Genomic DNA, 18247 nt, shown 5'->3' with positions numbered 1-18247 from the left:
GCTATCAGACCCTCTTGGTGGCAATAATACATACATACATACATACATACATACATACATAATACATATAGAACACGAGAAGACAGCTCACCACACTCCCACTTCATGATGCCACTTCTCAGACCGTTTGCCCTGGAGTTGTGTCAGGTGAGTAAGGCCTATGGGAGGGCTGGGCCCAGCAGGCACTGGCCACGCCAAACACCAAACCAAGCTCCCAGTGATGGTGTGAGGGATTCCATTTCCATTCCTCAGTGTGAAGAGATTACAAAGTACCCATATAATATGAGAAACACTAAACCAGATAGAAATGTTCTTTTTTTTTTTTAAGTATGTTTTGAAGAAGAGTAAAAAATAAAATCCATGGGTGAAGGAGCACAGGGGTGGTGGGAAGAAGGGGGTGGGGAAGGCACCAAAAGTTTAGGAAACACCTCACAGCAGCTTACATAGAAAAATCACACACCCGCTGGGGCTCGACCTGCAACATTCCTTTTTCTAAAAGTCCCACCAGAATTGGAGCAGAGGGAGCTTGAGCAGAGGAAAAGATGTATGTTTACAGTATGGTGAATTGTTTTCTCAAAAAGGAACTGCAAAGAGTTCTAAGGACAATGTGGAAAAAACCAGCTTCAGTTTGGCTTCTCCAAGGACAAGAGAAAAGTTTTTATAAAATTGAGCCAAATCTTTTCCTATCAGGACTGATAGACACCAAATGAGTTACACATATTTTGTGTGTGTGTGTGTGGGGAGGGGGGGACTCCTTTGCATAATATAAATTAGAAGTAAGGGGCACTGGGGAGAAAGGGGTAAAATTCTTATAAACTTGAAATACATCGGTTAATGAACGAGCCAGATGTAATGGGTTAAGCCACTGTGTATTTGGAAATGTGCATGAATAAGTGAATATGTCTCCAGACAGGCCGCTCCGTGGCAGGTGGCAGGCTGGCCAGGTAAGTACGTCTGAGAAATGGGCTGGTGTTAGGAAACCTAGTTGCAAGAACAGATGCAGAGAAGCTGGTGGTGCAGCGTGCAAGGGGCCTGTGGGGGGGCCCTGGCTCAGGTGGCCTGGTCCAGGGCTCTGAGGAGGTCTCCTCCCTGCAGAAGCGTGGAGCTGCCTGGCACGGGTACGTTCACCTCACAGTCATATCTGGTCAATTCGGGCAGCAGGTAAGGCTCGACTGAGGCCGCGAGCAGCCGACTTGCCAACCCTGAAAGAACAATAGCTTGGGTTAGAACCTGTAGGGTTTGGGTTGGACAGTGCGGAGGGTGCTTGCCTTGCATGTGTTCGATCCCCAGTATCCCAGATGGTCTCCTGAGCACCACCAGGAAGGATTCTTGATCGCATAACCAGGAGCAAGCTCTGAGCACCACAGCACAGGGCCTGGGCATGGAAGGGAGACCCTGTAGGCATCAGTGAGGGTGCAGGAAGGTGGGGGTGGAGACATAGCAGGGCACCAAAAATCTGCACCCACCACAGCTCATCTGTGCCCCTGGGGCTTGGCTGATTACAGAACCACTCCCCACAGAGGCCCCCACCTGCTCGCAGCTGGGAAGGGTCCAGGGCTGGCAAGGGTCCCAGATGAACATCACCTGAGATGTTCTTTATGTGGGGCCTTGCTGCGCCCTGACATTCCTGGTGGGCACCTCTGCCTACCCCCACTCCTATTGTCCTCTACATCACACCCCTCCACCCAGGGCAGATACCTCTGAGATGTCCATATGGCACCCCTTAGACCCCCTTTCATTTGTGGGCAGACAGGTCCTGGGATGATGGGCTCAAGGCTCCCTCTGATCGGTGGTGAGCAGTGGGGCTTGGAGCAACTGCTTCCTGAACTGCACCCCAGAGAGCTCCTGCTCAGCCCCCAGCCATCATGGGGCAGAGCTGGAAGCTCGGCAGCACTGAACCCCAATGTACCCTGAGCCATTTCCAGGGAGTATACTCAGTCCCTCTCCTGCCCCAGAGATGCTATTTCTCGGGGTCCACACATTGTGTTCACATCTAAAAGGAACCTCGAGGGGGGATGATTGTTCTTGATTATTACTGTTTTCGGGGTCACATCTGACAATGTGCTTCTGTACACTGTCACACCTGACAGGCTTTGCTTCTTGTATGGTGCTCGGGGGTCACTGGTGGTGTTGTTTGGGGCCACTTGTGGGGCCTTGGATGAAACCACTTGTAAAGCAAGCAAAGCACCTCCTCTCACTGCTGGCAGACATGCCCGGTTCCAGCCCAACAGATTCGCTGGCTGGGGCCTCCTCGGGCTCAGGACCCTGAGCAGAGCCTCCCAACACACTCACCTGATGCCTTGTGTGTCCCTGGCAGGCTGTAGTCCTGGTAAGGGGGTGCATAGCACTGTGGGGAGAACCCGGTCTTGGTGCCCCCTCCAGGGCTCAGGGCTGCAGATGGAGGCTGTGGCGGGGGCAGGTGTCTGAGGGGTTGGCCAAGGCCCCTCAGGGTGTTCTGGTTGAATTCATCTGAAAGGTGGAGTTCAGGCACTGAGGGAGGTGAGGGAGGAGTACCCCAGAACAAGAGCAAGCCCTGCTCCAGCCCAGAGACCAGGGATTGGGGCTGTGTGTGCAGAGGTGCCAGGATTTGGGGGTCCCTTGATTTGGGGGTTAGGGTTGCGGTGCAGGGGGAGCCCCTGGGGTACCCCCGTGGCCCCGCTGGCTCACCAGTGGCGGTGGTGCCGACGCTCAGCGGTTTCTCAGGCACCAAAGGGCCCCCCAGGCCCCTCATTCTCTTCCACATCAAGTGAGAGGCCGCACCATGACCTGGAGGGTCCGCCTGCAGGGGAGGGGGGCAGTCACCACACCGGGTGGCTCCCGTGGCCCCTGGGAGGCCCCAATGTGACTCTCTGGAGAGGCTCACCCCGCCCAGGTCTGGGTAGATGTGCTCCTCATGGTCCAGCTGCCGCTTCCGCCTCAGCTTGTGGGTCAAGGCCAGCACGGCCGGGCTTAGCACGTCGGGGCCCTGCGGCCCGAAGCCCTTGGAGGACCTGCTGGGCCAGGACAGCAGCTGTGAGGGCCCTGGGGTCTCATCAGCAGCCACCCATCCCTGCACCCCATCCCTCCACCTCAGGGGCCTCCCTCCACGGCCTGCACTGTTCTGGGGGCTGCATGTCGCTGGGGAGGACCCAAGTGGTTGAAGAGTGGCTGACTGGAAGAGACAGAGCCAGGGAAAGCATGCATGTTTTTAATTATTGGGAGTGTCGCACCTTAGCAGAGTTCAGTTTGGGGCCCTGTCCTCAGTCTCTTGGGAGGCTATGTGTAACCCCAGCCCCTAAGCCCTGACCTAAGTCCCACTCAGCTGAGTCCCACAAGGTCCCTAGCTCTAGAGTCCACACAAGCACCTGGCACTGCTCCCACACTAATGGTGAACCCCATTCGCCGATTCAGCACAGGTAGCAGAGGGTCTCCGACACTCACCTCTTCTTGAACATGGAGAGGTGGGGTGAGGCAATGGGGGGCCCCGAGCATGCAGTCCCCAAGGACTCCACGTGCTGATCGCCAATGGCCCACTTGGTGGGCCTGAAATGTAATGGCGGGTCAGGAGGCCACTGCGTATTGGATCTGCCCCCCATGGAAGACAAGGGGGTGCTGGCCTGGCCGTAGCACGGTGGCAGGGACACTTTGCTCCCTGAGTCGAAAAAGATGGAGGACATGGGATGGTGCTCGGGCTCTGTCTTCTTGCTTTCCAGCTGCTGGTACTTGTCCAGCAGAAACTGGCTGGGGCCGGCGCCTGAGGCCAGGGGCTGGAAGATGTTTGTCATGGTGCTGAAGCAGTTCTGAGGGGTGGGCTGCGGGGTCTCCGGCAAGAGTTTGTCCTCAGGGCAAATGGGGCTGAGTTGGAAGTCCTCGCCATCCATGGGGATGTAGGGTGCCAGTGTCTCTAGGTCCAGCTCGTTGAAGTCGGTCTGCAGGGTGGAGAGCAAACAGGTGGAGGTCAGTGGACAGAGGGTGGCTTGAGGAGGGTCCTGTATCCCCTCCTTAGCTGCAGGGCCCTCATGCTCAACTACTGGCTTGCTGGGGCCTCAGAGATGCCAACACCCACTGTCCCAGCTGGTACAGATGCTCACTGCCAGCCTCGATCTGTACCACACAACCACTGCCAATGGCACTTCTTTCTACCATATTTTCACCCTCTCTCAAGGTCACCCCCTTCTGCAGCCATCTTCCTCCGTGGCCCTGTCCAGCCCCAATGTACCAGCCAGCCCCTTCTGATGTCTATTCTCATTCGCATCTGACGCCCTCTTGGACCAAGGTGCCAAGGTGGGGTTCTAAGCTGCCCACTCTCAGCAAGCAGACACAGCTGTGTGTGCACCAGTACACCCCCCAATTATCTCACTCTGTGGAAAGTTCTAGGGCAGAATCAGTGTGTGATGGTCCGGTGCCAGGTAATGCTCCCCTTGGGGTTGGAGGAGAGGAGGATTAGGAGATGGAGGGGCTTGATGGAGGCTTGAGGCTGGACTTTGATGCCTGGCTAGCAATTTACATAATTAGGAGCCAGCTGCCACTGGGATGTTGGGCCCACCCTTAGAAGAATGGGGAGAAGGGGTAGAGATGCTTTTGCTGTGAATTTTTGTATGGTGTGTACCCATCTTAGCGTGAACCCTTCTCAGTTAACACTTTTGAATCATCATGTGGCTCATGGAATAAATTTATTCCTGACAAGCTTGGCCCAAGTGGTCTTTCTATTCTTTTTTTTTTTTTTTTTTTTTTTGGTTTTGGGTCCACACCTGGTGAGGTTTAGGGGTTACTCCTGGCTATACGCTCAGAAATCGCTCCTGGCTTGGGGGACTATATGGGACACCAGGGGATTGAACCTCGGTTCTTCCTAGGTCAGCCATATGCAAGGCAAATGCCCTACTACTGTGCTATTGCTCCAGCCCCTCTGTTCTTTTTTTTTTTTTTTTAATAAAATTTTTTTCTAAGCCACACCCAGCTGTACTCAAGGGCTTATTTCTGGCTCTGTGCTCAAGAATCACTTTCCTGCTCCTAATCTGATGTTTGATCTTTTGGCCCTTGAAGTTTCAGTTCGTATGCATGTGAAATGGCTATTAAAGAACTGCCTGTGGCTATGATTCTGGACCTATGGTTTGGAACTGGTAGGTGCAGCTGGGTCCATTGGTGGCTTGGGAGATTGTATGTGGTACCAGGGGGTGAACAAGGCCAAGTGTCTTCATCCTTGCTCTATCCCTCCAGTCCTGCATATGGTTTGGACAAGTTGATTATCCTGAATATTAAGGGACTGGTTTTCAGGAGATCTGAGAAAAAAGATCCCAATGAGGAGAACATGGATGTAAAAAGTGACTGAGCTGGGTGTGACACAGGAAGAAAACTCAGCATGGGAGGACCATAGGCTCCATGCTCACGAAAAGGAGCAATGCTTTGGCCATGCATCCTGCTAGGTTTTAGAAGAAGCCACTTCCTTGCCGTCTCCACAGCCACCCACCTGTGTGCTACACGGGTCCTTGGCCTCTGTGTCCATGGCAAAGAGCTTCTCGATCACCTCAATCTTCAGGTCATTATCCAAAGCTGTGTAATAGTCTCCGGGACTGCTGGGCTGAGAACCGAGGGGGACCATGTTAAGAGTGTGGCACTGCTCTCTCCAGAAATGCAAGATGAAAGGAGAAACACATTTTTGGGGAGGACCCCGTAGATTGATCTTCATCCACCCAAACAGTCCTTTTTGTTTGTTTGTTTGTTTGTTTGTTTGGGGACCACACCCAGCAGTGCTCAGGGCTGATTCCTGGCTCTGGGCTCAGGAGTCACTCCTGGAGGTGCTCAAGGGAGCCTATGGGATGGCAAGGATCAAACCCCTTTCGGCTGCAAAGCCCTGTTTGCAAAGCAAACATGCTTCCTGTTATACTATACTATACTATACTATACTATACTATACTATACTATACTATACTATACTATACTATACTATACTATACTATACTATACTATACTATACTATACTATGGCTTGGGCCCCCCAAACAGGCTTTTTTCAGAGAGTTGGCTCTCCACAAATTAGGGGACTGAAGCTGAACCATCTGTCTTGAGCCTACAGGTGGTGAGAACTGATGTTTTTTGCAGAGCAGGGCGGAGGGCCTTGCTGCTGGTCCAGCTTCCTGCCCAGATGGAGAAAGCAGGCCACCAGAGCCTGCAGGTTAAATCCCCAATCTCAGGGCTCTCAGCAAAGAGCTCCAAGGCCATCAGCTAAAAGCCACACCCAGCCCCAAGGGATCCAGGATACCTCAGAGGGAGCAAGTCAGAAAGGGGAGCCCAACGGACTTACTGTGGAGCAGCTGCTGCTGCTGGCTGCACTCGGGGTGCTGTTGCCCTGGGCAGCGGTCTGCGGTATGGTGAAGGCAGGGAGGCTCCCAGCTTCACTCTGGGCACTGTGGGCCCTCAGCTCGGCAGTCCATGGCTGTGCTGGGGGCAGGACAGCCTTGCCATAGGCTGAGGACTCCTCAAAGTTCTGGTTTCCTGTAGGACAAGAGCCTGGTAACTACCCCAACCACTGGCCTCACCCCCAGGGTGGAGGGAGCCTCCATAGCTACAGAGAAGAACTGAGGGTCTGTGCTTGTGGCTGGGGCATGGTTCCCAGTAGTATAGGGACACAGGTGCCATTTGGGGGCCATGGAAGGCTCCCTTGAAGGGTGTGTCCATTAATAAAAGTGAATGCTTCATCTTTTGGAGCATCAAAAGGTGCTTCACCTTTTTTTTAGAAAAGGTTGAAGAGTCACTTTCCTATGAGGAGAATGGAGGATGAAGGTCATGGAGGGTGACCCACCTCAGAATGGGGAGATGAGGCTACAAGGGGCCCAGGGGGCTGGAGGCAACACCCCAGTTAGGTACCATGCCTGGAGTGGACTGGAGGGAGAGTACACCACAGGGGGTGACCCCTCAATTCAAGACACACAGCTAGGCTCACAACCCTGGGACAAGCAAATGCTTTCACCATATTGGCTTCATTGCTGCCATCTGTGCTAAGTAAATGATAGTCAAGTGTGTGCCACAGGTAGTACGCGCTGGTGCCAGTGGGCTGAAGCCGTGCACATCAGGATATAGTGTGGCCCTGCATCTTAGCTCCATCCAGCATTTCCCCAGCCTCAGTCTACACAGTTTGTCCTTCAAGACCAGGGAGCCCTACAGTTTTTGGTAAGTAGGAGCCAGCTAGGCTCTGACTTCATCTGACCTCCCATTGTGGGTACTGGAGTATTTGCTCAGGAAGTTGGTCCTTTGCAAGGACAGCTGGGCAGGGGTGACCATGTGTGTCTGCCCAAGGCCAGCCTGACCCTGACCCATGATGGGCAGGGAAGGGGCCACTGGAAAGCTATATAGCCAGGAAGGCCAGAACCGACTGGTGCCAAATGGGCTCCTTGGGCTCCAGCTCAGTTTGACACCCACCGAAATCCAGAGAGATGATGGTGTCGCCCGCCGTGGGTGCCAGCTGCGCCAGCTCCTCGGGCTCCTCCTTGAGCTTGGTGAATAGGAAGTTGCTCTTGTTCACTCCGGCCATGTCGGCGTCGCTGCTGTCGAAGATGCTGCTCATGGACACCAGGTGGGGCTTGAACAAAGACTCGGTCTGGTCCATGGAGAACACCACGTCGTTTTTCTCGATCTCACTGGGGGGTGGGGGCAGAGGGTGCTGAGACTCCCCCATGCTTGAGCCCAGACCCCTCAAATTCCCGTGGTGCAGACCCCACAGGATAGTCATGGGTTGGGCTCGCTTGTTTCTGTTCTGACCCCCAGGCACTGCACAGGCAGGGGAAGAGCCTCCTCCCGATCCTGGGGTTTAGACGACAGAGGGGTGCTGGGGATGGTGGCTCCAAAGGGGAGTGCTGCCCAGACACACACTGTCCCACCTCACCTCAGCACATAGTTGACACACATGACGCACTGCGGCTGCAGGTTGCGTGGGTTATAGATGACTGTGCCCTGCGTCTCTAACCACACGTAGCCCCCGTGCTTCGCCAGCATGCGGTACTGGCCGCTCACCACCTGGCCCTTGGTGCACACTGGAGGGCAAAGCAAAGTGGGTATCAGTGAGGAGATGGGGAAGCGAGGTGCCCACATTTGGCTGGGAGGGGCTGCAGGGACCGACCTCCAAATGTGTGCATAGAGTGAGCCGAAACAGGGCAACTCAGCCCAAGCCCAGGCTCAGGTGTGAGCAGTGCCAGGAGCAGAGTAGGCGGCTGCTCTCCACCATCCTGAGTGGTCCATGAAGGAAGCCCACCTGGATCTTTCACAAACCCAGCTGTGGAAGGGGCAACCCCTTCTCTTTCCAGCACCCCAAGGGAGGCAAGGTGGAGAGAAAGCTAGTGCATGGGGTGGGGCTCAGAAGCAGACACATTAGGAAGATTCACTCGGCTTGTGAAGGAAGACCTTACCATTTTATTTTTGAGTGGGGGTGGCACTAGGCCACTCTTGGCTCCGTGCCCAATGGAACTCAGCGGATCCAAAGTGGCACTGAGATTCCAACCAGGGTAGCAGCTTCAGTTCTGTAATATTTCACCAGCAACTCCCTCCCCACCATTTATTTCACCTTTCCCAGGTCAGATATATGCTTTTGGGGGCCAGAGAATGTTTGGAGTCCATGAAAAGGCAGGGACACAACCCTATCTAGCCACAACTCTAATAATTACTGACAGCCCTGGAAATATTTTTTCTTCTTTCTTTTCCTTTTTCTTTTAGGGCCACCCTAGAAAGTATTCAGGGCTTACTCCTGGCTCTGGGCTCAGGGGACCGTATGTGGTACTGGGGAAGGAACCTGATGAACAATAAAGTGCCCTTCCTGCTGTGCTATCGCTCCCGCCCAGATCTAAGCTCTTGAAAGGCCTCAACTCAGCCATTCAGAGCAGCCACAGACCAGAGGAGCCACATCTCCTTCCGTTTTCCAGACTGTTCTAAATGTTCTACATCACATTTTCTGGATAAAAGCATTTGAGAAGGGGCTGCAGACTCCCGCCTATCCTCACCCCTTCATATACAGGGTGCTCCAGTTGTTCCCAAACATGGTGTCCTTTAAGTGAAAAGCTATTGATGTTGACATTTCTGCTAGTTCCCTGAGCTTTTACTGTCCTTTCTTAGGGAATCTGTTCAGCTCAGAAAGCCCAGAAGTGAAGAGTAACAAGAAGATACATGTTGGAGAGAAGAGTTTGGGATGGCTTTGCTTTTCAGCTTGATGAGACAGGGAATTGAGAATATCAGTGGCAAGACCAGCCCAGCCACCAAAACTGTTTATGCCGAGGACCAAAGCTGCCCGCAGGGTTTATCAGCAACAAAAATGCTGACTAAATGTCATGTGCCACTGACAAATGCTGTAGAGCAAAAGCCACCACTTTCCTCATAGTTGCTACTATGGCATAGATTCAGGCCACAGCACATGTCCAAAGGGTGGGGTCCTGCAAGCCCAGAGTCTTGGATTCTCCTGTGGCTGGACAGAATGATGAGCTTGTAGTCTTTAACACTTTCTGTCTTAGTACATATTTCCCAAAAAGCAATGAGCACCTCAAAGGCACAGAAAATCCTGCATTTCACATGAGTACTTTGCCTCACAGTGTTCCTAAAGCCATGCCGTGACCTGGATCCGTTTCTGCCAAGGAGTTACGACAGTGCCTGGCGCATCAGTGATCAATCAAGATGAGCAGCGTCGACTCCCCATCAAATGGCACAGAAGATTTTATTTGATTTTACTTGTTGGTTTGTGGACCACACCTGGCAATGCTTAAGGTTGACTCCTTGCTTTATGCACAGAAATTAGTCCTAGTAGGGCTCAAGGAATCATCTGGGGTGCCAGGAATAAAACCTGGATCAGCCAAGTGCCAGGTGAGCACCCTTCCCACTGTACTATCTCTCTGGCCTTAAGAAGAGCTATCATTATTACAATACTAGTTTAATATCCAGAAACATTGAGGCTTAGAGCTATTAAATAATTTGCTGAAAAAGCTATTTGAGCAGAAACAGTTGACAGGATCAGTCCTAATGGAATCAACTTTGATTTAATTAGATTAAATCTACCTTTTAATGGAAACTTTTTAGGTTTGGTTTTCATTTCTTCAAGAAAAATCAACTTTGGGGCTGTGGAGACACTCAAAGGACTGGAGTCCATGCAGACCATATGCAAGGCCTGGATTGGATCTCTCCCCCACTTCCTGGCTGACTCCAATGACTGGGACAGAGGACATGGGTCCCCCATCAGTGCTGGGAATGACCCCTGAGCATCAAGCCAAAAGTGACTCTGAAGCACCCCCAGGAGTGGCCAACACTACCCATCCCAAAACACACTTTGTCTGAGGTTCCATTTCCCTTCAGTGAAAAGATCCCCAGGTTGCTGAGCTTGGGAAATAAATGTGTCCATGGAACATATGTGTTCCCCACTCTCAACAGCTTGGTGATACATGCACTTCTTCACCCAGCTCCCTAAAGTCCTTCTGTAGTGACTCCCCACGGCCAGTCCTAGACCCAGGCATCCACGACAGTTTCTGCTACTGTCCATGACAACGACTATTTCTGCTCCTCCTCATGAGTGTGTAGAAGCTCTGAATTCTGAAATGTGTGTGTGTGGATTGAGCTGGAGAGAGGCTCAGTCCCTTGGTGGAGATTCTCGCTTCTTGGCTGGCTCTTATGATTTCCCCCAGATGGGGGACATGGCGAGTTTATCCCTTTATACCCATAAGCACTGCTCATGCCACTTTCAGCCCAGGGCTCTCAGAAAAGTGTCCCAAATTCTGGTGTGTGTCTCTGCAGATCTGCCTTGGTAGGGGACATGCTGAGAGCACACTGCCCAATAATAACAGTTCTAGCTCACTTTGAGCTCTGTTTCATCCAGTTTTGCTTTCTGCCATTAGTTTCCCAGGATGCTGGATAGTACTCAGAGATCACTCCTGGTGGTGTCTGGGGCGAGGTGGGGAAGGGGGTGAAACCAAACAGTGTTGGCAGTTAAATCAAGGTAGGTCATGTGCAAAACAAAGTATTTTATCCACTGCTCTATCTATCCAGCCCCTGGTCTCACTGTTAAAACAAACCCAGTACCACAGAGAAGACAGAGACCATCCTCTCTTAAGACAAAGAAAACTGGGCTTCGAGAGGAACTGGGATTTGCAATGGTGCATCTGAAGTTGTCTTCCATGGGCTCCCTCAAGCTGTTCTTGAGCCACAAGTCAGCAGGAAGACTAACCTGGCTTCACCACACCCTTAGCCTGGGGGCTCCTCACCAGCTGACTCTTTTCTCTCACCCCACCTTCTTCAGACTGACTGCCCAGGTGCCATTGCAGCAGTCGAATGATTCTTGCACAATTTTAAGTGCCAGAGTTAATATATTTAGATAGTCCTTGATGCAGACAGAATTCAAAGCTCGGCTTTAAGTACACCTCCAGGGCCTGCAGACCTGAGCCAGCTCTGTCAGGAGGACATAATAACACCTGTTTTCTGATCAATGCTGTTTTCTGCTTGCTAATGCCAACCTGGGTCAGGGCCTGCTCTCTTATAAGGGGCAGACAGGCATTTGGTGGCCTTTAATCTTGTTTTCTTAAGAGCATATAATGTCCTTACACAACAAAAAGAAGCCAACCACACCACCACTTCCAGCCTGAGTTCTTGGAGAGTAACTATAAATCACTGATCCACTTGCCATCTCGCAGAATCAGGCTTGAGAACAGTTTCCTCCAGCTACCCCCAGGGTAGATGTTTACAGACAAGCATATAAAAAGGTGGTGTGATTTGAGCGGCTGCTCTTGTGTGTGTGTGTGTGTGTGTGTGTGTGTGTGTGTGTGTGTGTGTGTGTGTGGTGTTCCGAGAGAAAGAGACCCCATGTATAGGAATAAAAATGTGAAAGGAAGATCTGGGAGAGTGACATTGACATAGAGACACAGAAAGACCTCTCTCTCTCTCTCTCTCTCTCTCTCTCTCTCTCTCTCTCTCTCTCTCTCTTCTTTCGGCCATACTCAGTGATGCTTATGGATCTCTCTTGACTTTTGCACTCAGGAATTACTCTTGGCAGGACCATATGGAATGCCAGAAACTAACTTGGCTTGCTAGGGTTGGCCACACACAAGGCAGGTACCTTATCCACTAGGCTATGGCTCTGGCCCCCAAAGATGCTTTATTTCTTTACATGGCTTTAATCCAGACTCTAAATTAGCATCTTTCTCTTTGTTGGCTATAGGCTTGCTGGCTGAAGACAAAAGTGTCACGTTTTCAGAGACTCTACAGAAGCAGGGACAGAGTCTAGGTTGGGATTTTTCTCTATGTGTATCTAATGCTTGAATTCATTTATTCAAGTAGTTTAAAAAAAGGCACAATATTTTCTCTAAAGCCAACAGAAAACTATTAGAACACACACATATATTTGCTTTTGAGCTATATCTAGGGGGGCTCAGTGGTTAGTCCAGGCTCTTTGCTTAGGAATCACTCCCAGCAGTATTTGGGGGACCATATGGGGTGCCAGGGATCAAACCCAGGTCAGCTATGTACAAGGAAAGCACTTTGCCTGCTGTACTATCTCTCTGGCCCCAGTAGAACAGATCTTTATCTCAAGTTTTTGTTTTGTTTTGCTTTGGGTGCCATGCCAAGCAGTGCTCAGAAATCACTCCTGGCAGGTTCAAGGGACCCTAGGAGGTGATGGGGATTGAACTCAGATGAGATATGTGCAAGCCGAACACTCTCCCCACTGTGCTCTCACTTCAGCCTCTTGGCTTTTTTTTTTTTAATGCAGGAGAGGCTGTCTAAGAAGGGGAAATGTCCTTTTTCTTAAGCCTCTTGAGAAGTCATTGTATTTGTTCCTCCACTTTCCCAGCCCAGAAGACAATGTACAATACTGTCCTCCAAGAACTTCTAGAACTTTTTCCTATTGTTTCTTGTTTTTGACTCACACTTGTGTGAGAAAGGAGCACAGGACATTTTTCCAATTTGATAGGCACCAGAGCCAGGGACTTCAACAGTAGCTGGGCCAGAGCCCAGGTTCCTGAGTGCCAAGAGTCAAGTTAACTTTGAGTGCAGGAACCCCACATGTACCAGAAAAGTAGAAAATCCCAGCATGGAGATTCAAGCCACAAAGCTGGATCCTGTCCAAGGGCACAGGGTGCTTCCCTCTCTTGCCTTCACTGGAGTCCCTCAACAGGGATAAATCTAAGTTGTTTGCCGATGAGGTTTTGTTTTTTTGTTTTTTTTTTATAGTAAACACTGTTGTAGGGGGAGTTTTCTCAGGGATATCATTAAGGGTCTAGCTGCACTATTAGATCAAGCAGAAAAGAATGGGGAAGAAGCAGAGAAAACACATAAAAAAGAAGATCTTACACTCGAATAGAATAGAAGCTATGTTCATAGGTAGCTTTAGATGTTGCAAATCTATTAGCCCCTTTGCACTTTAGCTGTCCTAATCTTGAGATGGACTGTGGATGAATGAATGGTGGACAGATGAATTGAAAGATGGATGGATGGAAGGATGGATGGATGGTAGATGGATGGATAGAAGAATAAATTAGTGGCCAATTGATGGAAGGATGGATGGGTAGGTGGAAGTATGGATCATGGGTGGATGGTGGATGGGTGTATAAATGAGTGGGTGTATGTATAAAAGGATGGATGAAAGGATAGGTAAATGGAAGGATGGATAAATCTATGGATGGATCATGAATGGATGGCTGGTGGATAGAAGATGGATTTAGAATATATGAATGGTAGCTGGATGGATAGAAGGATGGATGGTAGAATGATGGATACAAAGATGGATGGTGGAAGAATATATGGAAGAAGGATAGATGTATATAAGGATGGATGGTGAATGGTGGTTGGATGGAAGGATGGATGGATGGAAGAGTGGAACGATAGAGGATAGATGGATGGTAGATAGATGGATAGGTGAATGGGTGAATAAATGAAAGGATAAATAAAAAATAGATAAATAGAAGGATGGATGGATGGATAGATGGTGGATGGGTGCATAGATGCTATTTAGGAACAAGAGAAAATAGCTACACGCCTTTTACTTCATTGCCATGCCAATTTGTCTAACCCTGGGCATCTAAATCCAGCAGGGTTGCTCACTAAGAAACTTCTACCTTTCCTACTTTTCATCTTTCCATAATACTCTCAACCCTGCTACATCAATGTGGGCAGTTACTTTGAAGCATTTTTTTCCAATTATAATTTTTGCTCTCCAGTTTCTTATTCATGCAGTGTATACACTATACCAAACACAGTGCTAACCATATGAGCTAATCTGCTGTCACAGAACCCATGGCCCTCCTCTGTCAGGAATGAGACTGAGGGACGGATCAACCCTATGATTTCCTAAGTTCTCTCAGAAAGACCAATTACAAAGGCCTTTGAAAAACAAAAGACCAATTACAGAATTACAGAAAGACCAATTACAAAAGCCTTTGTATATTTGTATATATAATTGGTATATACAGACTCAAAATTAACTTGCAACTCCAGCAAATGGGGAACCTTTACCTGCCCAAGAGAATATAATGCCCAAGAAAATTCCCTTTTCTACACTTATAGTGCTACTTGTTCAGTGTGGCTATTGAAATAGATCTAAAATAAAATTTGTCTTGTTTTGTTTTTGTTTTTGGGCCACAGCCAGTGATAGTCAGGAGTTACTCCTGGCTATGCGCTCAGAAATCATTCCTGGCTTGAGGGACCATATGGGACTCTGAGGATCAAACCGTGGTCCATCCTAGGTTAGCGTGTGCAAGGCAGAAGATGCCCTACCAGTTGCGCCATGGCTCTGGCCCCCTAAAATGAAATTTTAAAGCATTCAACTCTTCAGTTGCATTGCCATCATCCAGGTACTACATGGTTTTGTATTAAACACCATGAGAAAGTTTTGCTTGGCAGCCTGACTTTAAATCCATTGGAACCAACATTTTCATTGAAACCGACATTTTCTTCCAAAGCCCAAAGCAAAGATTCCCTGTGCCATTTCTCAAGTGACTGATAGACTCTTCCAGCTTAGTTCTCTCTTGGAGAATATGACCAACTTATCACTATCAAGATATAATTTGATATAATATAATTTTATATATGTAATTTAATATAATTTGGAAGATGGCACCTTCTTCTGTTTATTGTTCAATGCTCCCCCTCTTTCAACTCTAGTGCCCTATCCTCTCCTTCCTGACCCCCCTAACTTTCCTTTCTTCCTGCTAGACAAGCTTTTGTCTATTGCAAATATATATACACATGCTGAACTAATGCAGTCTTGCAATCCTCTGCAGGATCATGTGGCCTGTGGACTACATGAGAGTGGTACTGAGATTGAGACCCAGCCTGCTCGCCTCCTTCATCTGTTGCCTTGTGAGTGAAGCCTCCAGAGGAAAGGACCCTTCCCCTAGTTTACATCAAGGTGTCACAGGCTGGTGGCTGCCTTGGTCCATTCACCGTCCTGAGGGCCCAACTCTTGCCTCTCACATATATGGGTCCTATGGAGGAAGCTATGGGATCCCTTCCTCCTGTTACCCCAGCCATAACCCAGACCCCATTGACATAAGAAGCCACAGAGCCACTATGAGCACTTACAATTCTGATGGCTCTTGGTCATGTTCTCTGAGTCCAGAGCGTGGTAAAATTCATAGGCTGAGCGCCCAAGAAGCTCCTCAGGGTGGTAACCAACCAGCTCCGTGATTCTAAATTTCAAAGACAAAAGAAAAGGGGTGTCCTGCTGGGAAGATTACCATGTACCACTCAAACTCAGGTGGTCAAGCAAACACACTTCTCAGTACATGGCGACCTTCCTGGTGGCCCCACATCCACACCATGCAAGCAAAACAGCAAGGTGGTCTCCCTGCAATGGGGCCCTGACCAGTTGCCCCCCTCTGCCTTTGGTGAGTCATGTTGAGGGAGAAAAGGTCTTATTTGGGAGATCCCACTTCTCCCCCACACACACACACACCCCACACAGCCACCACAAGTCTCTCACCCCGATCCAAATTCCAAGTTATTTTCAGGCAAGGGAGGATATCTATGAAAGATTTTGCTTGATGCCACAAGTGCGCAGAGAAAGAGAACTGGGGCCACCTGATGCCTTATCAAGCCTGTTCCCCAGAGAGTGAGGTACCAGGAAAGTGGAAGCTTGCTGTCCCCAAGGCAGGGGAGGAAGAAGAGGAAGCTCAGACAGTAGGGACCCCATGGGTATGAATCTTGGGGACTGTGTGGGTGTGAATCTTGGAAAACCCGTGGCTATGAATCTTGGGGATCCTGTGGGTGTGAATTGTGGGGACCTCATGCGAGTGAATCTTGAAAACCCTGTGGGTATAAGGCCTGGATTTCTCTGGGTGCTTCTTTCTAGGTCCTGCCAGAGGTCCTTAGGCTCCTTGAGGAATCATAGTTACCCTCAGGAGAGACCCTCTATTGTGAAGCAAGGGAGAGCAGTCCACTCTGGTTAGGCTATGCCTGGAAAGGACAGGCCTGGCTATTCTCATGCCTATTTCCTCCTACGGAATGGTGTTTGGGGAGTGAGGGAGGAGTGGGTACTCGGGGACACCTGGACCCTGTGCATTTCTCCCCACTTGCAGGCCGGCAACCCTGGGCTGGGTAGCTTAGCCTGCTGCCTCCCTTGCAGCGAAAGCTTGCAAGCTCCTAGGCTGCCTGATGGTCCTACTGTGCTTGGGCTGAAGGGGCAATCAGAGCCCGGCTAGACTCGCCCTCAGGGGGTTCCCAGGGCTCAGGGTCACCTCTTCCTGCTAGATGACAATGAAGGACCTTAGTGCCCACTTTTGTGGACACTTATACATCTCAGACAGCATAGTCAAACCACACAACACACACACATATGCCAACCACACACAGACACACCACATGTACTGCCTGCAGACACACAGCACATACTCCGACACAATCTCTCTTTTTTCTCTCTTCTCCCAGGAAACTGATGTTCTTGGTCCTCCTTTCTATGTTCTCTCAGCTGTGCTCAGAGTCCAGATAGGCAGAGAGGCGGAAAGGCCTTATGGAGGGGAAACTTGGGTTTCATAAAGCCTTTGGCAAACAAGGGGTCATACCACAAGGCTGAGAAGCGTGGGCCCCAGAGGGCTCAGTGCTGAGGAGGAAACTTGTGTTCCAGAAAATTGCTAGCAGCCCACTGGTGCCAGTAGTCTCAGACTGCTGGGTTTTGTCCCTCTGAATCCTAAGCAAAACTCTTCCTGAGCTCACCAGCACCATATGTGCTCCTTAGTTGTGACCCCAGGCCAGGGCACAAGGGCACCTCAGCTGAGGAAGAGACTGGGGAAGAAGACACATAGAGGGGGGTCACTCCTGGCAGTCTTATCTTCCCTAATCAACGAGATTTGTCTGCCAGGGCCACTGCCTTCCAGGAATCAGATTCTCACTAAAGGGTACCAGCCAGCTTTATTGATTTTCCAATAAACTGCTCTTGTTCGTAGGTGGGTCTAGAATGTTCTACAGGACAAGGGTGTGTGTGTGTGTGTGTGTGTGTGTGTGTGTGTGTGTGTGTGTGTGTGTGTGTGTGTGTGTGTGTGTGAGTTTCAGGAATGATCTATTCCTTAAAGAAACTTATCTTTAAGATGCCCAGAGTAAATATTTGTGATTGTCTGCCTTGCTGTGAAATACTTTCTTTTCTAATTAGCGTACTGTCCATTCAAAGGCCTGTTCTGGAAGCGAACAAACCAACCTCGAGTTACAGAATTGTTAAAGCTCTCTTCCTTTATCTTGTCCAACTAAAATAAATATTTCAGGTCCCCTCTCATTCCTTTTAAACAGACCACTGTAAAAAAAAAAACTGGGGGACTGACTACATGCACAATGGAAGAGTGTCCATGTTGTCAGACTTCAGAGAGCAGGAAGCCCCCACTTGCAGCCCGTGGTCATTCGCCCCACGAGCAGGCGTGGAGGCGCCAGTCCAGAGGTGAACAAACCCGCGTGTTTACATGGTGTTTCCCAGAGCCTTCCCACTGTGCTCAGGGTCACGGGTGCTGGTTCTGGGTTCTGGGGGTTCTCTCTAGCAAGGGTGCTGAGAGATGTATTCCTTTCTTTCTCATTAACGGTTCTGGATGATTTGAGGGAAAGTAAACAATAAAAATCAGTTTGGAGTGACCTGTACATTGAAAATGTCAACTCCGAGAGACTAGAGTGATAGCACTGCTGGTAGGGCATTTGCCTTGCACGTGACCGACCCAGGTTCAATCCCTGACATTGCATTTAGTTCCCTGAGCTTGCCAGGAGTAAGCCCTGAGTGCTACTGGATGTGGCTCAAAAATAAAAACAAACAAACAAGCCAACTCTATAGGGATATTCTGCTT

At 49.9% G+C, this 18247-nt stretch overlaps 1 protein-coding gene across 1 annotated transcript in view; it reads right to left on the bottom strand.

Annotated features, from left to right (window-relative positions):
• Positions 1-310: 310 nt before the first annotated feature.
• Positions 311-18247, bottom strand: part of EPAS1 (endothelial PAS domain protein 1) — a 37175-nt gene continuing 19238 nt past the window's right edge. The window contains exons 7-16 of the mRNA XM_049785031.1: positions 15513-15619; positions 7858-8005; positions 7395-7612; positions 6280-6470; positions 5447-5557; positions 3421-3908; positions 2864-2990; positions 2668-2779; positions 2293-2469; positions 311-1202 (exon numbers count right to left, since the gene is read on the bottom strand). Of these exons, the coding sequence (XP_049640988.1) occupies positions 1051-1202; positions 2293-2469; positions 2668-2779; positions 2864-2990; positions 3421-3908; positions 5447-5557; positions 6280-6470; positions 7395-7612; positions 7858-8005; positions 15513-15619 (1831 nt within the window). The 3' untranslated portion in view covers positions 311-1050. The remainder of the gene's footprint in view (positions 1203-2292; positions 2470-2667; positions 2780-2863; positions 2991-3420; positions 3909-5446; positions 5558-6279; positions 6471-7394; positions 7613-7857; positions 8006-15512; positions 15620-18247) is intronic.

Source organism: Suncus etruscus, chromosome 12 (assembly GCF_024139225.1).
Source record: "Suncus etruscus isolate mSunEtr1 chromosome 12, mSunEtr1.pri.cur, whole genome shotgun sequence".
Taxonomy (NCBI): Eukaryota; Metazoa; Chordata; class Mammalia; order Eulipotyphla; family Soricidae; genus Suncus; species Suncus etruscus.
Note: the sequence above shows the minus strand (reverse complement) of the source record. Positions and strands in the feature narration are given on the sequence as shown.